At 53.1% G+C, this 24643-nt stretch overlaps 3 protein-coding genes across 7 annotated transcripts in view; 2 read left to right on the top strand and 1 right to left on the bottom strand.

The window, feature by feature from the left end:
* arhgap4b (Rho GTPase activating protein 4b) overlaps positions 1–790 on the top strand; it is a 32826-nt gene extending 32036 nt beyond the window's left edge. For all 4 annotated transcript variants that reach the window (XM_088623999.1, XM_088623996.1, XM_088623997.1 and 1 more), the window contains exon 24: positions 11–790. In XM_088623999.1, coding sequence (XP_088480125.1) covers positions 11–220 — 210 coding nt within the window. In that variant the 3' untranslated portion in view covers positions 221–790. The remainder of the gene's footprint in view (positions 1–10) is intronic.
* A 184-nt stretch (positions 791–974) lies between these two features.
* Positions 975–4061, bottom strand: LOC148674144 (caveolin-3-like). Its single transcript, XM_088624000.1, has 3 exons — positions 3819–4061; positions 3074–3337; positions 975–2185 (listed from the first exon to the last, which is right to left on the bottom strand). Exons 2-3 carry the CDS (start codon positions 3221–3223, stop codon positions 1844–1846), a joined length of 492 nt encoding a protein of 163 aa, XP_088480126.1. The 5' UTR covers positions 3224–3337; positions 3819–4061; the 3' UTR covers positions 975–1843.
* A 2638-nt stretch (positions 4062–6699) lies between these two features.
* On the top strand, positions 6700–12416 carry cav4b (caveolin 4b). 2 transcript variants are annotated; one of them, XM_088624002.1, is made up of 5 exons: positions 6700–7138; positions 7513–7674; positions 9526–9692; positions 10277–10464; positions 11082–12416. In XM_088624002.1, the coding sequence occupies exons 3-5, from the start codon at positions 9546–9548 to the stop codon at positions 11230–11232; spliced, it is 486 nt and encodes a 161-aa protein (XP_088480128.1). In that variant the 5' UTR covers positions 6700–7138; positions 7513–7674; positions 9526–9545; the 3' UTR covers positions 11233–12416. The 2 variants fall into 2 exon arrangements, with proteins under 2 accessions (XP_088480128.1, XP_088480127.1); XM_088624001.1 differs by having other exon boundaries at positions 6710–7138; positions 7513–7724.
* Positions 12417–24643: the final 12227 nt, after the last annotated feature.

Below are 24643 nucleotides of genomic sequence, written 5' to 3'. Positions count from 1 at the left end.
TCTCTCCCAGGACCTGACCAAGCAGATGAACTCCGTGTTCAAGGAACTGCTGTCGCTGCGCCAGGTGCCGCGTGGCGAGGAACCCCCTGACGTCCCCATCACGCCTACCCGCCGCTCCGCCGCGACCCCTGACCCCAAGCAGAACCCCCCCACGCAGAAGAAGACCTTTGGGCTGAGGGGGAGGGGGCTTTTCAAAACCACACCAGAGCAGCATGACTGAGAGAGAGAGAGGAGGGGAGAGAGGGAGGAGAGAGGGAGGAGAGAGGGATGGAGGAGGGAGGGAGGAGAGAGAAATGGAGTAGGGAGGAGAGAGGGAGGAGACAGGGATGGAGTAAGGAGGAGAGAGGGATGGAGTAGGGAGGAGAGAGATGGAAGGGAGGGAGAAGGGAGGGAAGAGAGAGGAGGGAGAAAGGAGAGGATAGAGGAAGGAGAGAGAGAGGGAGCAAGAGAGAGGGAGAGGAGGGGAGAAAGGGAGTGAAAGAGGAGAGAGAAGAGAGAGGTATCCCCTCTCGTGTAACAACATGCATCACACTTGCAAAGACCCTTGTGTCTCCCGTCTCCCCCACTCCCACTGGCACCCCTGTCTGACGCCTCCTCCCTTCCTGGCTCTGCGCCTGCCCCCCTCGCCCTTTCTTCAGGAAAGAAGCTCGCCGTGCTGTCTCCCCCCGCACCGAGGCCCACACCCCCAGCGTCTCGCACCCCTGTTCTGTACAGCCACAGCAGTGTCACTGGAGCCTGAAATCACCAGAAGTGTGATGATGCTGGAAATAAAGACGTGCTAGATTTTAAAGTGGTTTCCTTCTCCCTCTTCTTGCTGTGGAGGCCCAAGGGTTAAGGGGAGATGACATGAACACACAGCTGATTGAAAATGGGTAATATTTCAAGGGATTTTCGCGAAATGTTTCTAAACAGGTTCTGTTTGGGTTTGGGACAATACAATAAACCCAACATGTCATACAATGGGTTTGAAAGGATACAATCAAACAAATTACACTTTATTTTATGTCTTTGACTTTTCCACAATGAAAACCCCTTTTCTCACAGCTTCCGAATGGGTCACCTGTGGTCTACTTTTAATGTGCAGAAGAACACTCTTGTTACAATAGGAGCTACAGTCCCAGTACAGTAGATCAGTCTGTTACAACAGGGGCTACAGTTCCAGTACAGTAGATCAGTCTGTTACAATAGGGGCTACAGTCCCAGTACAGTAGAACAGTCCTGTTACAATAGGTGCTACAGTCCCAGTACAGTAGAACAGTCCTGTTACAATAGGGGCTACGTCCCAGTACAGCAGAACAGTCCCAGTAACGTAGAACAGTCCTGTTACAATAGGAGCAAAAGTCACAGTTAAGTAAGACAATGTTGTTACAATAGGAGCTACAGTCCCAGTACAGCAGGACAGCCCAGTTACAATAGGAGCTACAGTCCCAGTACAGTAGAACAGTCCTGTTCCAACAGGGGCTGCAGTCCCAGTACAGTAGAACAGTCCTGTTCCAACAGGGGCTACAGTCCCAGTACAGTAGAACAGTCCTGTTACAATAGGAGCTACAGTCCCAGTACAGAAGAACAGTCCTGTTATAATAGGAGCTACAGTCCCAGTACAGTAGAGCAGTCCTGTTCCAACAGGGGCTGCAGTCCCAGTACAGTAGAACAGTCCTGTTCCAACAGGGGCTACAGTCCCAGTACAGTAGAACAGTCCTGTTACAATAGGAGCTACAGTCCCTGTACAGTAGAACAGTCCTGTTACAATAGGGGCTACAGTCCCAGTACAGTACAATAGCCCAGTTACACAAGTAGGTCTGTCCACACTGTCAGTCAGTCTGCCTGTGAATGCATAGTTTCTTTAGCTCTTCTTTCCCACCTCAACACGGACCCCAGTACAGGCTGCCCCCAGTGCGTGGAACAGAGGGTCAGCAAAGGGGCGCAGGCAGAGGGTCATCAGGGACCGTGCCCAGTACAGCCCCACCCCACAGCCCCTGACACACGGGCCCCCTGCCCACACCTGGCAGAAGGAGGCGGCAGCGAAGATCACACCCCAGAGCAGGGCCATGGGCAATCCCAACAGCGTGGACACCGCGCGGTAACAGCAGGGCTGGGAGCGGGTGAAGACGCGCTCGCCCAGGGACCAGATCACGTCGGCGGTGTGGTAGCTGTCCGGCTCTGCTACCACATCTGGGAAGTCCACCTGAAGGGCGAGACAAAGTACAGCAGTGGGTGGACATTGTGTCTATACAGTGTGTCTCTATATGTGTGTGCAGTGCAGTAGGGGACAGTGTGTGTACAGTGTGTGCAGTAGGGGACAGTGTGTGTATAGTGTGTGTGTAGTGTGTGCAGTAGTGTACAGTGTGTGCAGTAGGGGACAGTGTGTGTATAGTGTGTGTGTAGTGTGTGCAGTAGGGGACAGTGTGTGTACAGTGTGTGCAGTAGGGGACAGTGTGTGTATAGTGTGTGTGTAGTGTGTGCAGTAGGGGACAGTGTGTGTACAGTGTGTGCAGTAGGGGACAGTGTGTGTATAGTGTGTGTGTAGTGTGTGCAGTAGGGGACAGTGTGTGTACAGTGTGTGCAGTAGGGGACAGTGTGTGTGTAGTGTGTGCAGTAGGGGACAGTGTGTGTACAGTGTGTGCAGTAGGGGACAGTGTGTGTATAGTGTGTGCAGTAGGGGACAGTGTGTGTACAGTGTGTGCAGTAGGGGACAGTGTGTGTGTAGTGTGTGCAGTAGGGGACAGTGTGTGTACAGTGTGTGCAGTAGGGGACAGTGTGTGTATAGTGTGTGTGTAGTGTGTGCAGTAGGGGACAGTGTGTGTACAGTGTGTGCAGTAGGGGACAGTGTGTGTATAGTGTGTGTGTAGTGTGTGCAGTAGGGGACAGTGTGTGTACAGTGTGTGCAGTAGGGGACAGTGTGTGTGTAGTGTGTGCAGTAGGGGACAGTGTGTGTGTAGTGTGTGCAGTAGGGGACAGTGTGTGTACAGTGTGTGCAGTAGGGGACAGTGTGTGTACAGTGTGTGCAGTAGGGGACAGTGTGTGTGTAGTGTGTGCAGTAGGGACAGTGTGTATTCTAAGGTGCTCCTCTCACCGTGATGACCTCAGAGTTGAGGTTTTTGGGGTCTCTGTTGACCAGGTCAATCTCTCTCCTTATGGTCTCCTTCTCCTTCTCCTTCTTCTCAGCTTCGGGGGCCTGTGACTCCGGGGGCTCCTCAGACTTCTCTCTCTGGGGCTCAGCCATCACTGGGGCCCCAGAAACACCCCCCCCTCACGCTCCCTGTACAGTACAGCACCCGACTCGCTGAGCGAGCAGCAGGCGAGCCGACAGGCGGGGGCGGCGGCGTGCTTCCCTGGGCTGCAAGTAGAACAGCACTGGGTCAGCTCTGCCCCCACAGACAGCCACACGGGCCCAGAGCGAAGGGTACCCCCAGACGGGTGCTCCATGAACTAAAAGCTGTCCTGTTTCTAAGGTCCCCTCTCTCCCTCTTCAGTTTCGGGGACACTCCCTCTGTCTCAGTCCCACTCGTGCTGAAGCGCCCCCTGTTGCCCAGAATCTGCCTGCTAACGTCTCACACAGGAGCTCTGAGCTCCTCTCGCCATCTTAACCCCCAGAGCAAAAATGTGCTGAATGCGCCTTTTCTTTTTTTTTTTAATCCTCGCTCCGAATACACACCGGGCCGACGGTCCAGAGCTATCTCTCGGCGGACACGAACAAAACATCAATGGCATTTCCCTGTGCCCGGGTCCACAACGCGGCGAGACGTCTGTCCACCCCCGCGGACGTGGTCATTCCCGACTCCCCGCACGTTGGGAACGGGGGCTGGGCTGTCTCTCACCTGCTCGTTGCTCGGGACGAGCCCGGCGGCGTGTCCTGCAGCGGTCAGCGCTGGGCAGTGACTTCTCCCTGTCTCTCCGCGGCGTGCCGACAGCAGGCGGCCAGGCTGGCACGGCAGGTGAGTCTGACACCCTCGCTGTCAGCGCGGGGGCACAGGGTCACACCCAGCTGGCATTAACCCTTCACTGGCCCTCCCGTCCCTGTCTCCCTTTCGGGCGCCGGGTCTTGAATAGAGAAGGAGGGGCAGTGGGAGTGGGAGGGAAGGAGAGCTAATTTTAGCACCAAGGTTCTGATGCTAAGGATACCTCTGATATCTGACACTGGGGTTTTTTTTTTGGGGGGGGGGGGAGGATTCCTGTGCTGTACCTCAATGTCACTGTGCTCCATCAACACTGTACCCACTATCACAGTCCTTCGTCTCTGTACCCACTATTGCTGTGCTGAACCCCATCATTTCTGTACCTCTATTGCTGTGCTGAACCCCATTATCTCTGTACCCACTATCACTGTGCTGAACCCCATTATCTCTGTACCCTCTATTGCTGTGCTGAATCCCATCATCACTGTACACTCAATTGTTTTGCGGTACTCCGTCATCATTTTACTTATCATCACAGTGCTGCACCTCATCTTCGCTGTACACTCAATCGCTGTGCTGTACCCTATCATCGCTGTACAATCACTCTACTGAACCCCATCATCACTGTGCTGAACCCCATCATCTCTGTAGCCACTATCACTGTGCTAAACCCCATCATCTCTGTAGCCACTATCACTATCCTGAACCCCATCATCACTGTACCCACAATTGCTGTGTTGAACCCCATCACCTCTGTGCCCACTATCACTGTGCTGAACCCCATCATCACTGTACCCACAATTGCTGTGTTGAACCCCATCATCTCTGTGCCCACTATCACTGTGCTGAACCCCATCATCTCTGTAGCCACAATCACTGTGCTGTACCCCAGCTTTCCTGTGCTGTATTACACTGTGTTACGCCCAGGCAGTAAGACAGGAGTGTGGCTCTTGTAACACGAGGACCTGATGATCTAGGCGGACACACACACACCCACAGGTCAGCGACTGCAGACACCCGACACCGCTGGTTTACGAGCAGTGCAGCTGTTCCCGGGGAGAAAATTAGACACACTCCTCCCGCTCCTGAGCGTCAGAGGTGTCTGAGGCATCGGCAACCTCATGCAGCCAGCCCCCAGGAGGAGCGGCAGAAGGCTTTCAGTTCAATATGGAATCAACACTGTTTTTGTATTATTGGTCATCCAGAAGAGTTCTCCTGTACTCGCTCATGGCTCCGGTCCATTGAGGACAGTGCTCTGCTTGACAATTATGATACACAACTCTTCAATACAGGAGGTCCAGTGTAAACAAGGTGGCAAGGTAGTGTGTACGCAGTATATGAGATCTGCATAAGTGCAGTTCTTCATTAAGAACTGGAAGAGTCTGCATCTGTCTAGTTTGTGCTTAAATCTACAATGCCTACCAGCCTCCCAACTCTAGTAACCCCCTCCTTCCACCCATCATCTCCCCACTGGGAACCCCCCCGTCTGCCACTCTGATGTTTCACTTTCCTCTGTTCTTTTGCTTCACCCCATCTGACGCCTGTTCCCTCTGCTGATCTGCGGTCCTCCTGGTCGGGGGGGGGGGGTTCTGCCTCCTGCTCTGACATGCACTCACATGCTCTGGTGCCGTCCTCCTGCCCCAGTAAACTGCCACTCCCCTTTTCTGCTGTTGTACCACTCCCTCCCAAATCCCCTCCCATTTATCCTAGGACCGCCCCTTCCTGCTCTAGGGCCGCCCCCTTTGCTCTGGGACACGCCCCCTCATTCCTTCTTCCCACATTCGTTTTTATTTCCAATTGTCGTTGGATGAGATTTCAACAGGCAGCCATGTGACTTTAATTCACATCCGAAAACATTTGTTCTTCTGCTTTCTTTACAGGTGCCTTCTGACACACAACCCCAGAAGTGTTTTGAAACAGGACATATTTTAAACCTCACATGTTTTGCAAAAGACAAGTCAGAAACATTCAATCAGTAAAGCGTATCAATGGTTTAAGAGACGACTTTGTTCAAATATTTCAATCTGGTAACGAGTGGGACCACCGATATGCCGATGAGGCAGGCTGTCTCACCGCCTTTTGTTAAAAGTGCTTTTTTATAAAAAGAGTTTAAAAGTGCTTTACCTATAGGAGGGATGTAAGTTCACACCCCACAAAATTGAAGCCCCACCTGGGAGACAGACGGCAGCCATTCTGCTCCTGCAGCTCCACTGCTGAGGCAGATCAAGGACAGAAGAGAGTAATTACTTCACTAGTTAAATTAGGGGAAAATTTAGAAGGGCCAGATTTTTCAAGCTCAGATCATTATGGTTAAGACCCCGACTGTTACAAACTGCATCACTGATATCTTTATTTGACCGGGTAGTCAGCTCGTGTTTAATGTCTGAACTGAAGAACAACATTCCTTTGAAATATTGTGTTCTTGTGGAAGAGCGCCACCTACTGGTCCACCGATACCCCTTACAGCAGTAACCTGGTTCTACTTGGTCTCCCATTGCAGTACTGACTAGGTCCAGCCTCCGTCATAGACACCACAGTGTAGGAAATAGTGCCACCTGCTGGTTCACTGTCATGACCTACAGCAGCAACGCGGTATTTTCCTTGCCTTGCTGAGCTTCTGAGACAAACCAAGACCAGGCTACAGGGTGGAAATGATGTGACAAAGCTGAGCTGCTTGCAGGTTCACATTCACTGACAGGAAGAATTTCATGCCCTGTGCACCCAGCCCCAAATACAGTCCCGACGGCCACCCTGGTGCTGCAGATGGGCAGGACATGAGAGCCAGTCGGGAGCTTGGTTCGGCTTGTGGGAAGGGGTAAGAGAACTGGGGACAGATCAAGGAAGGCAGCGCGGAGGAGCAGCAGAGCCTCAGCCTGTAATGTGATCCCCATCTCTCTCTCCCACCTACCCCACCCTGCCCATTCCTCGCCCCAAAATAGCCGAGCTGTCATGGTGCGCTAATCCTGCCCGGCTCTGCGCCTGGGCACTGGGCTCTCGCACGCACCCCCACACCCAGGCAGGGAGGGGCGGTCACTGCCAGCCCCCCACAGCGGCCACTCTCCCACTTCCCGAGCAGGAGCGCTTGGGAAAACCTGCCCGGCACCCCGTGGCGATCGGCGCTGCCCTTTCCACCCAGGACTCCTGTAAGCACGCCTGTAACTCTCCCCTCGCGATTTCTTCGACGTCCGGCGGGAGGGGACGAGGGCAGATCTAGCCTGGACGGGGATCTCCTGGAGTCTGGCGTGAGTATGAGGGCTGGGGTCTCTGCTCTCGCACTGCGGGCTGATCGGAGACAGAATTAGTCCTCTAAATTTAGACAGACGTGGGTCGGTGTTTAAAAGAACATTAAATACCAGGGTTGCTAGTCCTCTTAGTTGAAAATTCCCTTTGGAGAAAATTAAAGAGAGTTTGTGTGTTAGTATAGTATTTAATATATGGTACAGTTTATATTACAGTAGAGTATTTATGTGCATGGATATATGCATCCATGCACACACATTAATACTTTACTGTAATATTAACAACAGTCGCATGCAGTTCCGCAACAGCAAAATTGAACACAGATGCAGTAATTAATGAACGGTGTTCATTAAACTACACTGTACATGTTCGTTAGTGAGCCCTCCTTGAAGGTCTGAAGCAAGTAATTCAAGACACTACAGAGAGCCTGCTCTCCACCTCTGCTATCGCCAAAGGCCTCTGAGGGGCGTGTCAGTGCAGAGAGGAGCTCCGGGTTCGAGACAGGCGACGGCTGTGCGGATCCTACGTTTGGGAGGAGGTGAGAGTCACCCCAGAAGGAGAAGACTCAGAAGCTGCTGCAGTCCTGCAGTGAGTACTGTGCCCTGCGGTGTGGGTGTGGTCGGGACAGTGCCAGGCTCTCCTGCCCCGTTAGACTGCCCCAGTGCCCAGCACCTCCCTGCCCGCTGGCCAGAGCTCACAGGCTCTCGGACGGTCACCCTGTCACCTGCAACCCTTTGAGTCATCTGGTGGCCGTTAATTATTGTTAACGACGGAAGCCACTGTCAGAGCAGCTCACAGGGGAGTCAACACCCCCACGCGGACACCACTGGGCCCGCGTCCCGTTCCGCGCTCCGGGGGTGTCAGTGGGGGGACTGGGGACCCCAGGCCGCACCGCCAGCCGTGCCAGGCGGGGGTGCATTGGTGCACCTGTTCAGAGTGATGTCATCATCATTGCTTCACACCCGAGTTGTCACTGATGAGAGCTGAATGGGCTCCAGTGCCTCACCAGTGCAGTGTGTACAAGGGCCCAGAGCTCGTGCTGCAATCCCAGACCCCTGGCTGCTGCTCAGTGGAAGCCTTGCTTCCATTCTTAAGTTTGTCTGCCATTCAATTCATGGCATGCTGTCCTGCACACTACTAATAGCACAGAGTGTTGTGGTAGAGGCCTGTGACTCTAACTAGATTCCCAGTGGATAGCCTGCTGATCTACTCCAGCTTTTAACTGTGTATTGAGTGCCGATGAAGCAGAATGGTAATCCTGCACGTATGCATATTTAATAATAATTAATAATTATAATAATTGCTTACACTTATATAGCGCTTTTCTAGACACTCCACTCAAAGCACTTTACAGGTAATGGGGATCCCCTCCACCACCACCAATGTGCAGCCCCACCTGGATGATGCGACGGCAGCCATAGTGCGCAAGAACGCTCACCACACATCAGCTATCAGCTATCAGTGGGGAAGAGAGCAGAGCAGAGAGCAAATTTGGCCAGGACACCGGGGTTACACCCCTACTCTTTTCGAGAAACGCCCTGGGATTTTTTAATGACCACAGGGAGTCGGGACCTCGGTTTTACATCTCATCCAAAGGACGGCGCCTGTTTTACAGTATAGTCTCCCCGTCACTATACTGGGGCATTAGGACCCACATGGACCACAGGGTGAGCGCCCCCTGCTGGCCCCACTAACACCTCTTCCAGCAGCAACCTTAGTTTTTCCCAGGAGGTCTCCCATCCAGGTACTGGCCAGGCCCACACCTGCTGAGCTTCAGTGGGCTGCCAGTTGTGAGTTGCAGGGTGATATGGCTGCTGGCTATGTTAGCATATTTAAAGTATGGTAACCTCCGTAAATTCACTCAAGATAATATATCAGGCTTGAAATCTCCCGTACCTGGTGTCCACCCTCATGCTAGAGCTTTCAGATCATGCTCAGACCTGTCCTCGATCAGACTGCTGCCCAGTGGTAGTCTGCACTGGACAGTGCTAGAGTTCAAGCAGTGCTGTTACAGCGTGTCATGAGTGAGCAATGTACGGTCCTACATTAGCACAAGAGTTCCAACCTCATTAAGTTCAACACTCTTATTTACCAATGTCAAATAAGAGCTTTGGCCCACCCCTTAATTACAAAATACACCCTCAAATTTCATTGTCCAGAGACTTCAGCCTTCTTCCCAGTGGAAACCCACAGTCGTTTGAATATCAGGCTAGGATTGAAGGCTGTGCATTGTTGACCAGCTCTGGACTTCATTTCATCCACAGCATCGACAGTAAAACTACCTTTAGAGGTCTCTTTAACTGAAAGCGGTCTAGGAGAAGCATTCAAGGAGGTTGCTTGGATGCCACTGTGGATTGAAACTGAGCTCTGTGCTCTGCGGTGCCCACAGCCACCCCTTCCTGCCGTGCCATGCTGTCGGATGATTACCTGGTGGAGTGTAAGATCGACGGGGAGGAGGGCAACGTCGTGAGGAGCAGCGCTCCTGACCCGCTGCCTGCAGAGCCCCCTCCCAAACCCGACCTCCGGGATCCCCGCGGAGTCAACCAGCACCTCAAGGTACCAGAGAGAGAGGGGTTAATACACACACTGCACTGAGACAGAGGGGTTAATACACACACTGCACTGAGACAGAGGGGTTAATACACACACTACACTGAGACAGAGGGGTTAATACACACGCTGCACTGAGACAGAGGGGTTAATACACACACTGCTGTACACACACACTGCACTGAGACAGAGGGGTTAATACACACACTGCACTGAGACAGAGGGGTTAATTCACACACTGCACTGAGACAGAGGGGTTAATACACACACTGCACTGAGACAGAGGGGTTAATACACACACTGCTGTACACACACACTGCACTGAGACAGAGGGGTTAATACACACACTGCACTGAGACAGAGGGGTTAATTCACACACTGCACTGAGACAGAGGGGTTAATACACACACTGCACTGAGACAGAGGGGTTAATACACACACTGCTATACACACACACTGTACTGAGACAGAGGGGTTAATACACACACTGCACTGAGACAGAGGGGTTAACACACACACTGCACTGAGACAGAGGGGTGAACACACACACTGCGGTGGCTCAGTGTGACTGAGTTCTGTCTACACTACAGGTGGAGTTCAACGATGTGCTGGCCGAGCCCTCCTCCTTCCACAGCTTCGACCGGGTGTGGACCTGGAGTGACATCGTGTTTGAGGCGACTCGGCTCTGGTGCTACCGCGGTATCTCCGTGCTGTGTGCCATCCCCGTTTCTCTCCTGGCTGGCTTCCTGTTCGCCTGCCTCAGCTGTGTGCACATCTGGTGAGGGGTGTGAAGGTGGTGGGGGGGAGGGGTGCCAATCTCGTCCCGTTCTTTAGCTGAAAGTGTGAGGCTTCATTCCTGCTTTTGAAGTCCAACTCCCTGTTTTCTTCCTGCCTGTCTCTAATCCCAAATTCCCTTTAATGTACTGACACACATTAAAAATGCAACAGAAGAGAATCCATCCATTTATTTTCCAACCTATTCATCTCATTCAGGGTCTTGCAGGAGCCGGGACCTATACCAGCAAGCAATGGTATATAGCGCATGACAGGGTCCACCACAGTTCAATCACAGGGCACATTCACACCAAGGCCAATTTTTCCAGACGCCAATTAACCTACCAGTATGTGTTTGGATTGTGGGAGGAAACTGGAGCCCCTGGAGGAAAGACAAACGAACAATGGGGCAGGGTGAGAACATGCAAACTCCACACAGAAAGCTCCCCAGGAATTGAATCCAAGACCCCAGAGCTGCAAGACAGCAATGCAAACCCCTGAGCCGCCACGAATGAGCATCCATGTTGCTGAATTACAGTCCTGAACAGAGGTGATGAAAGACGCAGCAGTACTCTCCATGCCAACCCCCCCCGCCTGTCTCTGTCTGTCTCCTCCCTCCAGGTGCGTGATGCCCTGTATCCAGCTGTGCACCATCAGCCTGCCGCCCCTGCGCTCCCTGTGGGCCAGCTTGCTGGAGGTGCTGGTGGCCCCGGTGTGCGCCAGCGTGGGGCGCTGTTGCAGCCGCGTCTACCTCCGCGTGTCCAAGGAGTGAGGGGGCGAGGGAGGGGAGCGGAGAGAGGGCGGGGTCGGGCGGTGGTCTCCGGAGAGTCTGGCCTTCCTCGAGCGCCCCTGAATTCCGCTGCTGCGGTGCTTCCTCACTCCTCTCCCCGACGTGCTGTGAAGTGGGGCTGGAGTTGCAATTCAGTGGGGGGTGAAGTGGATCCCCCCCATAAGCACTTTGGGATCCTCTGGGGTGACAACAGGGAATGCAAACTGTTGTGTTAAGAATAATAATGTTTCCCGTATTCATGAGTATTTGGGCAATCAAGAAGCTTTCTGAACAGGCGCTGGTGAGGCCAGCCCTGGTCCTGGACAGCCACAACCCAGCAGGTCTCACAAGTCCCCCCTTTGGCCTCCGTTTCTGAAAGGAGGGCAAGCACGCGGCCCGGAGCTCCTTCATAGCCGGGCAGGTGGCGCCTGGCCCATAGTCTCCCCGGTGCCTCTGCCTGGTGCTGTGGTGCTCCCGTTACTGTCCGAGGCCCGAGCACCGCCCGCGTCTCGTCAGAGCACAGGAGGTCCCTGAGAGCAGACGATTCTGGATCGGGGCGTCCTGGGGAGGAATGATTGCTGATTCTGCTGGTTTTATTCGTGGAGGCCCCGTTAGTTCCCAGTGCTCACAAACGCACCTGGACCACCTGCTGGGCTGGACATTGGACCAGGCCTGGCCGCTCTCTTGACCTATCACACTTACTGGACACTCCAGCTCTCACGGGACACTCCTGACCTCATTTAACACTCCACCTCTTACTGAACACTCCAGCTCTCACACTGAACACACAGAGCCTCACTGAACACTTCACCTCTCAAAGCGTTATGCTCTAGTGCAGAATTTGGTCCCCAATTAATTCCTCCAATTAAATTTCCAGATCTATGCTGAGGAGAAAAACAAGTGACTTTGCTGGAGCGCCAGAATCTCACTCTCCTCACCCTCCTTTATCACGTCTCTTGCAGAGGAAAAAACAGAGCAAATTTTCTTCTGAGGATGAAACCTTAGTTACAAACTCCCCTGCCCTGATAAGCTTCTGCCGAATGAAACTTTCAGATTGTAAAAATGTTAAAGATTTAAATTTACAATTTTTATTTTTAAATGTGTGTTGATGTATCTACTGTTGTAAAAAAAAGAGACGAACTCTTTAGAGAAGCCAATGTGTTAATAAAGACATTCAAGAGATTGTTCCTAAAGGATGGTTATTATCACCTGACGAGTCGCTCAGGGCAGCAGACAGAGGCCATGGGGCTGTGATGTGTGTGACTCAGTCAGTGTCCAGTGCTGACCGGTGGGGCTATAATCTGTGGCCCAGTCAGTGTCCAGTGCTGACTGGTGGGGCTGTGATGTCTGTGGCCCAGTCAGTGTCCAGTGCTGACCTGTGGGGCTGTAATGTGTGCTGACCGGTCAATGTCCAGTGCTGACCCGCGGGACTGTGATGTGTGTGGCCCGGTCAGTGTCCAGTGCTGACCGGCGAGGTTGTGACGTGTGTGACCCGGTCAGTGTCCAGTGCTGACCGGCGGGGCTGTGACGTGTGTGGCCCAGTCAGTGTCCAGTGCTGACCGATGGGGCTGTGATGTGTGTGGACTGGTCAGTGTCCAGCGCTGACCGATGGGGCTGTGATGTGTGCCGACTGGTAAGTGTCCAGTGCTGACCGGCAGAGCTGAGACGTGTGCGGACCGGTCAGTGTCCAGTGCTGACCGGCGGGGCTGAGACGTGTGTGGCCCGGTCAGTGTCCAGTGCTGACCGGCGGGGCTGTGACGTGTGTGGCCCAGTCAGTGTCCAGTGCTGACCGATGGGGCTGTGATGTGTGTGGACTGGTCAGTGTCCAGCGCTGACCGATGGGGCTGTGATGTGTGCCGACTGGTAAGTGTCCAGTGCTGACCGGCGGGGCTGAGACGTGTGCGGACCAGTCAGTGTCCAGCGCTGACCGATGGGGCTGTGAGGTATGTGGCCCAGTCAGTGTCCAGTGCTGACCGGCAGAGCTGAGACGTGTGCGGACCAGTCAGTGTCCAGTGCTGACCAGCAGGGCTGTGATGTATGTGGCCCAGTCAGTGTCCAGTGCTGACCGGCGGGGCTGAGACGTGTGCGGACCGGTCAGTGTCCAGTGCTGACCAGCGGGGCTGTGATGTGTGTGGCCCGGTCAGTGTCCAGTGCTGACCAGCAGGGCTGAGACGTGTGGGGACCGGTCAGTGTCCAGTGCTGACCAGCGGGGCTGAGACGTGTGCGGACCGGTCAGTGTCCAGTGTCTGGGCAAGTCTACTGAAGGGCACAGGTTCAGGAAGCTGAAATAATTGATCATTCTCTCCCTTCCAGACTGCCTGCTCCATTCGTATGGCAGGTATGTAGCCTGGTGCTTTGTGCCTTACGACTCACAAAGTCAATACCTACACAATAACCACTGTGTGTAGCAGCATCACCACCTCCTAGCCTGATCAGTTCTGCAAAACTACCACTGGGGGGCGACATAACTTCACTCTCTCAAGTGGTTTTCCATCTCGGGTTGGCCTCGTGAGTTTAAAGCAGGATGTGTCTGTGCACTGAGCCCTGTTAAAAACACACCTGCAAAATCCAGCAGGTCCCTCGTTTTACATCCGAGTTCTGGAAAAGTTCTGGAAAAGGCTTTGGAAACTTGGGGGTGATTGCATGCCACACGGAAGCAATTAATTGTAATAGGCTCCCGGGTGATGGGGAAGAGAATGTGGATCATTCCTCCAGGCTGGAGGGGAAACCACCTGAAGCCGCGTGTGCAGGGACAATATGAAACACTGGCACACTTTCACAGGGCGTTGGATACCTTCACAAGACAGCTCACCGAGAGATGAGCTGAGTGCACTGCGCGGGGCGTGATCAGAGCAGCTGGCGGAGAGGGCGGGCCCCTCTCACTCTGGTGCTTCGGGAGGGCGACCCCGGCTCTCCGCCGGACCAGGCCTGGACACCCCCGCTGCCCGGGATCCGGGCTGGAGCGTCCCGCAGCGTGGGAACTGGGATCCGTTCCATCTCCGATCCCATAGTGACAGGCAGCTCCCAGGCCACACTGGGAATTGGCCCCCTCACCCTGCTTAACTGCTCTGCTGATTCCGATCACATTCTGCTGCTTTCGCGTGAGAGAGGATTAAAACAGCTGCCCCGAGATCAAACTGAGGTCGCTGGGTGTCTGTGTCGGCTCTGCCTGGGTGAGATTTAAACACTGCTGACGGCTGGGTGTTTGCTTATCATCTTTGTGGATTGTTTCTCTTCGCTCTTAGGTCTGGTGCTCATTTCTCTGTCCTCTCGTTGTCTCTCTCCCTCGCTGGCTTCTTCTGTCCTGTCTTTCAGACTCAGACTGATTATTGTTGTTGTTGTTCTTATTAGACTCACTCTCTGTCCCTCAGGCTGCGACAGGAGATCACACACTGGGCTGCAGCTCTGAGTGTCTTCCCCCTGTAGGACTGGGGGCTGTTTGTGCAGGTGTGGGAATTCTGGGATTAGAACCGGTCATTTAAGGAAGAATGTTTGTCTGGTGGAGACTGGTGGCGAGTGCTCTGTGCCAAGAGTGTGGAGACTGGCGGAGAGTGCTCTGTGCCCAGAGTGCGGAGACTAGCGGAGAGTGCTCTGTGCCCAGAGTGCGGAGACTGGTGGCGAGTGCTCTGTGCCCAGAGTGCGGACACTGGTGGCGAGTGCTCTGTGCCCAGAGTGCGGAGACCGGTGGCGAGTGCTCTGTGCCCAGAGTGCGGAGACTGGTGGAGAGTGCTCTGTGCCCAGAGTGCGGACACTGGTGGCGAGTGCTCTGTGCCCAGAGTGCGGAGACCGGTGGAGAGTGCTCTGTGCCCAGAGTGCGGAGACTGGCGGAGAGTGCTCTGTGCCCAGAGTGCGGAGACTGGCGGAGAGTGCTCTGTGCCCAGAGTGCGGAGACTGGCGGAGAGTGCTCTGTGCCCAGAGTGCGGAGACTGGCGGAGAGTGCTCTGTGCCCAGAGTGCGTAGACTGGTGGAGAGTGCTCTGTGCCCAGAGTGCGGAGACTGGCGGAAGGTGCTCTGTGCCCAGAGTGCGGAGACTGGCGGAGAGTGCTCTGTGCCCAGAGTGCGGAGACTAGCGGAGAGTGCTCTGTGCCCAGAGTGCGGAGACTGGTGGCGAGTGCTCTGTGCCCAGAGTGCGGAGACTGGTGGCGAGTGCTCTGTGCCCAGAGTGCGGACACTGGTGGCGAGTGCTCTGTGCCCAGAGTGCGGAGACCGGTGGCGAGTGCTCTGTGCCCAGAGTGCGGAGACTGGTGGAGAGTGCTCTGTGCCCAGAGTGCGGAGACCGGTGGAGAGTGCTCTGTGCCCAGAGTGCGGAGACTGGCGGAGAGTGCTCTGTGCCCAGAGTGCGGAGACTGGCGGAGAGTGCTCTGTGCCCAGAGTGCGGAGACTGGAGGAGAGTGCTCTGTGCCCAGAGTGCGGAGACTGGCGGAGAGTGCTCTGTGCCCAGAGTGCGGAGACTGGTGGAGAGTGCTCTGTGCCCAGAGTGTGGAGACTGGTGGAGAGTGCTCTGTGCCCAGAGTGTTGAAGCTGGTGATCTCTGTACCCACAAATGTGATTTCTATCCATCTTCTAACCACTTTTTCCAGAACAGGGAAGGCAGTCTTCCCAGCAAATAACAGGCACAAGGTAGGATACACCCCGGACAGGACACCAGTCCATCACAGGGCAGACAGACGCAAACACAGACAGGCACAGACTCACGCCTGAGCCAATTTTTTTGCAGAAGCCAATTAACCCCCCCCCCCAGCATGTTTTTTTCTGGAGTGTGGGACAAAGCCAGAGCAAGCAGGGGTCAACCCACATGAGCGCAGGGAAGAACATGCAAACTCCACACAGACAGCCGGGTCCCAACTCAGCAAGACAGCAATGCCCACCACGGCACCACCGGGCCGCCCCTCGGCTTCCCAGGGCCGGACAAATCACGGCACAAACAGGCAGACGTGGTGATCTGGAGATTGACGCGCTCTACTGAAGCCATTGCGAAGGACTGGGACTTTACTGACGTTACGACGCGTCTCCCGGGACCTGACCACTTCCGGCCTGAGCGCGGCGCTCCGGGGGTCCGGGCTGAGGTGAGGACAGGCGCAGCGCGGCGTGGAGGAAAACCGCTAAATCACCCGGGAAATGATATTCCGGTGTGCGGCCGTGGGAACCCGACAGCGTTTGTTCCGTGCTGTAGCTCACACGGGAGCGGGATTATTTTTCTGCTCAATATTGCAGAGTTTCAAAAAGTCAAAACAAGTACTTTAGCAGCCTGCCGTTTTAAATTGTACGTGACAGTGAAAACTTGTTAAGTAGATCTCGTTAGACGTGCTGTAATTCAGTCTGGAACACCGGCACAGCCTCCTTCTGAACAGCTTAATCAAATCCATCAACCGCTAACGGCAAGCAGACGCATCCCTGCGGACAGAAGGAAATATATTTAAAACGTCTTTCAATGAGCCTGGATATTTTCTCCAAGTGTGTTTTATGTCAGACGGCAGACTTCACATCCTAGCACGATGTCCCGAGCGACACGGGCGTTTCGTTTAAAGTGGACTAGGAGACTATCACCATTTAGAAGAAATTATTGGGCTTTTTTTTCTTGCATTCGTTAATATTTCCTGAAGCAATAGTTGCGGGCTGATATAATGCAGTTTAAACCACAGGGGGCTGCACGAGATGACTAGGAATATTAACGAGCAGAAAGCGGAGTAATTTGCGATTATGCCGAGACGGGGGTCTCGCGGGTGAAAGTTCTGCTTCCTGCCGCGGGGCCCGGAGATCCGCGAGCCGCTGCGAGTCTGGGCCCTGTCTTGCGGTTTCGGACCCTCAGGGGGCATACAGGCTAACTGGTGCGAGATCTCGATTGTGCCGTGGGCACATCGGGGCTCTGATATGGGGGAGGGAGGACTCTCAGGGGCCCAGTGCTGCAGAACAGCTCAAATAATTCCTGAAAGTAATTTAGTTCGGGGTACGGTAACTGTGTGGAGAAAGGTAACTGATATTTTCTTCGCTCAAACATTTTTTTGGGGGGGGATATATATTTTAGAACAGGGGTACTGCAGTTATCCTTGGCAGGTCTATTGCAGGACTTGGAGCTTTCCAGTAAATTCATTGCCGAACCGAGCCTTAATCGCTTCACAAGACCAGGTGCTGCAGATGGTTCCGGTGTTTCAGAATCGGCCCGATCAAAGATGCGGAACGGCAGCAAGCCTCAGTGTCTGTTCCACAGGCTAGAAGGGGATGTATATGTGCCTTTACGATTGTCTTATACAAGATGATTCAATCCGGCCTAACTCTCTAACCACTGGGGAGCTGCAGCAGGCTCAAGGCAGGGTACACCCTGGACAGGACGCCAGTCCGCTGCAGGGAACACGCACACTGGCGCCAGGGCCAGTTTTCCCAGAAGCCAATTACCCTCCCAGTATGTCTCGGGACTGTGGGAGGAAACTGGAGCACCCGGAGGAGACCCACACCAACGCAGGGAGAACATGCAAGCTCCACCCAGACAACGGTGGAGGGCGCTAACCCCGAGCCCCGCCGCTGTGTGGCAGCAACGCTGACCTGTGTCGCCCCTGTTATTGAAGAATTTTCTGAGCTCCTAGAGTCTCCACGCACGCACACACGTTCCCTTCGCACTCTCCAAGGCGTCGTAAGAAAAGTATGAGCTCAGCGCGTTGTGCAACAAAGTTCTGCTCAGCACGTGTGTTTCTGAAAAACAGGGGCGAGCAGCAGGGGAAATCACAGAAAAGCGATTTTCCGGAGACGAAGGAAAAGTCCGAACCGAAGGGAATCCCTTGCAGGTCGCCGAGACGTGCGGGTTGATCAGGCTGGAAGGGAACGCGGAGCCCGGCGGTCCGAAGGAGTTGGCGTTCGGAACAAACCGCCTCTCGCCTCGCTGGTTTCCTTGCCTTTTCGCATTTGTGTCCTCGTCCTGGTCAGAGTTTCAGATGTTGTGCGCAACAGGTCTTAACCTCGTTAAAAATGTCCGATTTCCTTCTCTTCCCCCTGGTGCCCTCCCGGCAGCTGACACCGTGCATTCCTGCAGGCAGTGAGACAGGCTGCTGCTGCCCAGAGGAATGTGAGAGGTCAGTCTTTCACCTCTGGAAATGCATTTCAGCTTGTCGGCACTTAGTAAACCAACACGTTTTGGTGTCTGGTTACCCCCTTTTCATTTATTTTTTGAATAAAAAGGCAGGATGCTAAAAAAAACGATGAACCATTTCTACCCAAGAAAACTTATAAACGTGACACTCTGCCAAGTGTCTTCAGGCAGGGCTAGGCCAAGTGACACCTGATAGTGCTGTGTTAGTGGCAGCTCTGCTTTATGCCTGGTGTTGTGTTGCCGTTGCTGGCGGTGTTGGGGAGGTACGTCTCTTTCCCTGCTGGACAGACACTTCACGAGTTCTGGGCCTAAAGAGCTCTGCCTTAGCAACACTTATGTTGTGATGACTCTGTTAATTAAGATAAATGTACCATAATTAGTGACAGGCATGTATTAAGTAAAATTCAAAACATAATAATGACTGGAACTTCAGTCCAGGAAAAAGTGAACGAACATATTCTTTCTTTGTTCCTGGTCTGAGGGAGACCAGAGTTCTGGAATCACAACGGGGAGCTGCAGGCTCTGGTGCAAGGCCGTCGAGCTCCCAATGTCTCTCGAACCCGCTCTGTTCCAGATTTTAGTCTCTGCTGTGGCACAGACCGCGGCGCTGAGCCAGAAAAGGAAATATATAACGTGTCGTTTTAAAACACACGTGCGGTAGACCTGAGCAGGTTTAATTTGCATGCCAAATGAGCTGCCAAGTGTGAAATACAGTATCCAGCAGCTGGTGCCGATATACTATATATACTGTACAAGCGCCTGCAGCTCACCGTAAAGCCCGGATCGGATCAAACTGCCACGCAGCAGGAGTTGGGAACATATCCCCAGCACCGAAGCCGTGAAAGCTGCACTGGGTGACTACAAGCTGCTGGAGTCTTCCAGGAGGGGGACAGAGGGGGACAGAGCTGGCGGCAGCCGCACAAGGCACAGTGAGGTCCAGCGAGGGAGAGGAGTGGCACGGAGCCGAGGAAGAGGTAAGCGCAGTGTGGGAGACTCCCTCCCGGAGCGAGAGGGAGAGGAGCTGAGCGCCGCTGGGCCGGAGGGCTCTTTCTCTGAACTGTTCCCATGTTCCGGAAGACTGCTCACAGGGAAATTGAAGACAGATTTGTGTTTTGGAAAAGTTTTGGATTAGAGCTGATTTGATCCTGGCTCGGGACCCAGTTTTGTAACAGCGTACCGGGGAAAAGGTCGACCATCCGAGTACCTCCAGCGTGAAATCTGATTTGTCCCAGCGCTCCACCGAGCAGCACCGAGCATTCTTTAAATATCGTTGGGGGGAGGAGAGCAGGACCACCAGGCACCGGGACCTCCAGGAGAAACACAATCGGACACCTTGTATGGAGACGGGCCGCCGCAGAACAGTGGTCAGGGGCCCGGGACCCGTAATCGGAACCGTGTGTCTGTGGTCCGCAGGCGGACATGGCTGCAGAAATGAACTCCACCATTGTTGGGGGTGACCCCACGCCCTGGGAGGGGTGCTCATGAGTGTTCTCAGACACACGTAGGAAAGGTTACATGTGCTAATTCGGCCCACAGACCCCGCTGGGGTTTCCAGTAATGAATGGATCCAAGGATCGAGCCGTTTCTTGAAAGAAGCCAGTGTAGGTGTTCCAGCAATGAACAATGTCACTGGGTAACTTGTTCCAGATCCTCACCACCCTTTGTTTAAAGAAATGCCTTCATATTCTCAGTAGCCCGCCTCATGGTACAGAAACTGGAATAGGCTCCATTCCTGTAAGAGAACTCTAGACACAAATGTGGACAGAAAAGAGGACTTAGCACAAGCCACACAGCTTGAGATACCTCCTTTGTCAAACTTACCTGTGAAAATCATTACAGCACAATCCCGGGTATTTTAGTTTTGAGTTGTCATTGTTCGTGTTTCACTGTCTCATCTTCATCCTTACTGATTTTGCTGATGTCTGGAACATGGTGAAGGTCTCCTGTGCCACAGTGTATGGACAGCTTGTGTACAGTGTCAGGCCACCTGTAGGGTTCATATACAGCAGAGGAGGTCAGCACTGCACCTAATTCCCCAGGACTGCATGCCAATGCTCCAGCTAAGCCTTAATGATCAAAGTCATCTGCAGCACATAGACTGATTAAGCAACTGAGGATCCCTTCAGTGACTCGTCTGGTATATCCTGAAATCTAGCCTCCAGGATTGGCCACTCCTGGTGTCCAGTGTTCAGACTCCCTACAGGGTTCATGTACAGGGCATCTCTATATGACTTGTGTGCAGTGGCAGGTAGCACACAGTCGGTTTAGCTCCCACTGTCATTTGTGTAAGTACTGTAATTACAGCTTGTCCTTTATAATTCTATGGGATTTGTGTGGAATAGCATGGATTCCCATAGGACATGTGTGGAGTATCATGGATTCCTATAGGATTTGTGTGGAGTATCATGGATTTCTATAGGATTTGTGTAGAGGGCATCTTTATAGGGTATTTTGGAGTAGCAGGGCTTTCTATAGGGTTGTGTATTGGGCGTCTCTATAGGGTGTTTTGGAGTAGCAGGGATTTATAGAGCCCTCGCGCATGCACACACACACACACACAGCCGGACAGGCAACGAAATTGGAGATTGCGAGTCGGATCAACCCCTCTGCCCTCTGCTCCTCCTCCCGCCTGCTCTCTACCCATTTCCCTCCCTCCCTCCTGTCAGCCCGCCCCTCTCTCCCCCTCTAGCCCTGTTCCCTCGTTCGCGCCCCAATTCACCAGACCCTGTCTCTCCTTCCACCTCTCTCCCCTCCTCTTCCTCCCACACACCCCCCCTCCTTCCTGCCCTGTTGCCCTCGCCCCAGTGTGTGAGTGTGAGAGAGGCTCAGGGCCTTGCTTACTTTATCTTTTTGTAATTATGTGCAATTTTCATCATTTTGGGAAATGTAATCCTTTTAACATCACAGCTGGAGGCTATGTTTTTACTTGACTCCGTTTAATTCAGAGAGTGTTTGTCTTCTTCCTTAATAACCACATCGTGTGTGTGTGTGTGTGTGAGAGAGAGAGAGAGGCTTGAGTGAGGCAGGCAGATGGAGAGTGACAGGGGAGGTGGTCAGAGAGTGATACAGACCAGACAGTGAGAGAGTGAGACAGACTAGACAGCAAGAGAGTGAGACAGATTGAGAGTGATACAGACTAGACAGTGAGAGAGTGAGACAGACTGAGAGTGAGACAGACTAGAGAGCAAGAGAGTGAGACATTGAGAGTGATACAGACCAGAAAGTGAGAGTGAGACAGACTGAGAGTGATACAGACTAGACAGCGAGAGAGTGAGACAGATTGAGAATGATACAGACCAGACAGTGAGAGAGTGAGACAGACTGAGAGTGATACAGACTAGACAGCGAGAAAGTGAGACAGATTGAGAGTGATACAGACCAGACAGTGAGAGAGTGAGATAGACTGAGAGCGATACAGTCTAGACTGAGAGAGTGAGAGATTGAGAGTGATGAGGAGACAGTGAGAGTGAGACAGATTGAGAGTGAGACAAATTGAGAGTGAATGGGAGACAGATTGAGAGTGAGACGGATTAAGAGTGACAAGGGAGACAGTGAAAGTGAGACAGATTGAGAGTGATGGGGAGACAGTGAGAGTAGGAGAGATTGAGAGTGATGGGGAGACAGTGAGAGTGAGACAGATTGAGAGTGATGGGGAGACAGTGAGAGTGAGACAGATTGAGAGTGATGGGGAGACAGTGAGAGTAGGAGAGATTGAGAGTGATGGGGAGACAGTGAGAGTGAGACAGATTGAGAGTGATGGGGAGACAGTGAGAGTAGGAGAGATTGAGAGTGATGGGGAGACAGTGAGAGTGAGACAGATTGAGAGTGATGGGGAGACAGTGAGAGTAGGAGAGATTGAGAGTGATGGGGAGACAGTGAGAGTGAGACAGATTGAGAGTGATGGGGAGACAGTGAGAGTGGGAGAGATTGAGAGTGATGGGGAGACAGTGAGAGTGGGAGAGATTGAGAGTGATGGGGAGACAGTGAGAGTGAGACAGATTGAGAGTGATGGGGAGACAGTGAGAGTAGGAGAGATTGAGAGTGATGGGGAGACAGTGAGAGTGAGACAGATTGAGAGTGATGGGGAGACAGTGAGAGTGAGACAGATTGAGAGTGATGGGGAGACAGTGAGAGTGGGACAGATTGAGAGTGATGGGGAGACAGTGAGAGTGGGAGAGATTGAGAGTGATTGAGAGTGCTGGTTCAGTATAAACTCCCCTTTCAAATATCTGGCTCTGGCAGTTTGAAAATGTAACTCAACCCAGTGCCCTGGCAGACCTGGCTGTCCAGAGAGGACTGACATTAGAAAGAAGAAGAAACAGAGATTGTAAGGAATTATTATTGTTGTATTAGAATGCCCACACCTGCTGGAATCAGAATGGCTTCCAATCCTACAGGGGGAGGAAACTCAGTAGCGCAGCCTGAGGAACAGGGACTGACACTCTCAAACACCAAACGTTACTGCTGCAAACGTGTGTTTCCTGATGGTTGTTATTGCTCAGGCAACACTGTAATCCACTGGTCATGCCACTGGAGCCCGCTGGTCAGGCTGGACTGGAGCCTGTGAGTGTGGCAGACAGGCGGTGGAGAGACGCGAGACAGAGCCGGGCGTGGAGACAGGAAGCAGGGCGGCCGAGTGATTTGTGCTCTCCCTCCTGCTGTGACCTGCTGACCCCACGACCCTTCAGCTGTGGGCAAGTTAGCCCGAGTGTCGAGGAGCTGTCCTGTACCGTACGGGTCTGATGATGCATGTGGAGTGCTGGTTAGCTGGAAGCCGGAGGCGTCAGCGTCGAGTCCCTTTTCCTTTATGAGTGATCTGCAGACCACAGGCTGGTGAGTAGTGTGTTGCTGGGCCAGTGAAAGAGGTCTGAGTTAGACAGAAGGTTAAAAAAACAACAATGGTTTATATTTGTCTCATCAGTGCGCATTGCCGATGGAACCACCCACAGAGAAGAGGGGCGCAGACCAATGCCATGCAGGCTGGTGCGCCCCAACACACAAGCCATCCGGGGGAAATCCGTCTTTGGAAGTAGTGTTTTATGAGGAACGGGGCCTCGGCTCATCGGATGCTAACTCTCCCGCCGGAATCCTGATGAGGAATCTTGCTAATCTTGGGCATTAACGAGTCTCAGAAATCCTTCCGCAGTAATGGCAGGAAAACAGGACTTTCCGACTGATGATGAAGAATGACAACGGCACTTTCTGCTGCATTTCAATAAGTATACATTTGAGGTAGCTGCTCACTTATGTTTTGCTCTCAGTTGTTAATGTACAGCCACCTCCCCATAAAATAGAAAAGCACATAAAATATGTTGCAAACACGAGACGGGCATTTTTTGACAGGTCCCAGAAATCAGCATGGCTCGTGTCTTCAGGACTTATTTCCACCTCTGCTGTAGGACAAATGTCCACATCTCTATGTTTGCAGCACCTTGTTGTGTGTGTGAGGTCCCCTGGTGACGCAGCGGTCAGGCAGAGCTGGGGCCCAGGGGTCAATGCCAGAGCTGGGGTTCTGTTTGTATGTTCTCCTCGTGTTCACGTGGGTTTTTCCGGGTGCTCCAGGTTCCTCCCATGGGCCGAGAACATACTGGCAGGTTACTAGGCTTCTGGGAAAATTGGCCCTGGTGTGAGTGTGTGTGTCTGTGTTTGTGTCTGTGTCTGCCCTGTTATAGACTCCCCTGTGACCCTGGATTGGAGGAAGGGGTCAGATGATGGATGGATGGACAATCCTTGTGACTGTTTCATAGGGAACTTGCTTGGAAAAGCCAGGTGGAGGACAAGTTCCTGTTCCGGGGTCAAAACAGACGTCCAGATCCAGATCCAGATCCAGATCCAGATCCAGATCCAGCATCGTCGGCTCCACTGTGCCGTGTGAAATTAGCTGTGTTCTGAAGGGGCTGTCTTCCGCTGACAGGCCGGAGGAACAGAAACAGAAAGTCTTGAACAGAGAACATTCAAAATCCTCCAAAGTTTTGGCAAAGTCAACTTTCTTCAGTGTGAACTTTGAAGCATGAACCAGAGGACACAGTTTCCTCATTTAGAGGACACAACTAAAGTCCTAAGAAATATAACTAATTTGCTTGGAAGCCAATTTAAAACCTAGAACAGGAGAAACGTCTTGTTACCCCCGTGGGTATCCACCTGGGTGACAGACAGCAGCCATTCTGCACCAGCTGCACCATCTGGGTGAAGGAGTGAGAAATTAATTCACCAGTCAAAACAGGGGGATCTTTAGGGAGGGCAGATGATTGAAGCCCAGAGTGGAATTTAATCCAGGCACTGGAGTGAACACCCCTACTCCCACTACAGTGTCCTGGGATCTGAGTTCCTGAC

This window comes from Lepisosteus platostomus, chromosome 3 (assembly GCF_059453375.1).
Source record: "Lepisosteus platostomus isolate fLepPlt1 chromosome 3, fLepPlt1.hap1, whole genome shotgun sequence".
NCBI classification, from domain to species: Eukaryota; Metazoa; Chordata; class Actinopteri; order Semionotiformes; family Lepisosteidae; genus Lepisosteus; species Lepisosteus platostomus.
The sequence above is the reverse complement of the archived record's forward strand: the minus strand, read 5'-3'. Positions and strand labels throughout refer to the sequence as shown.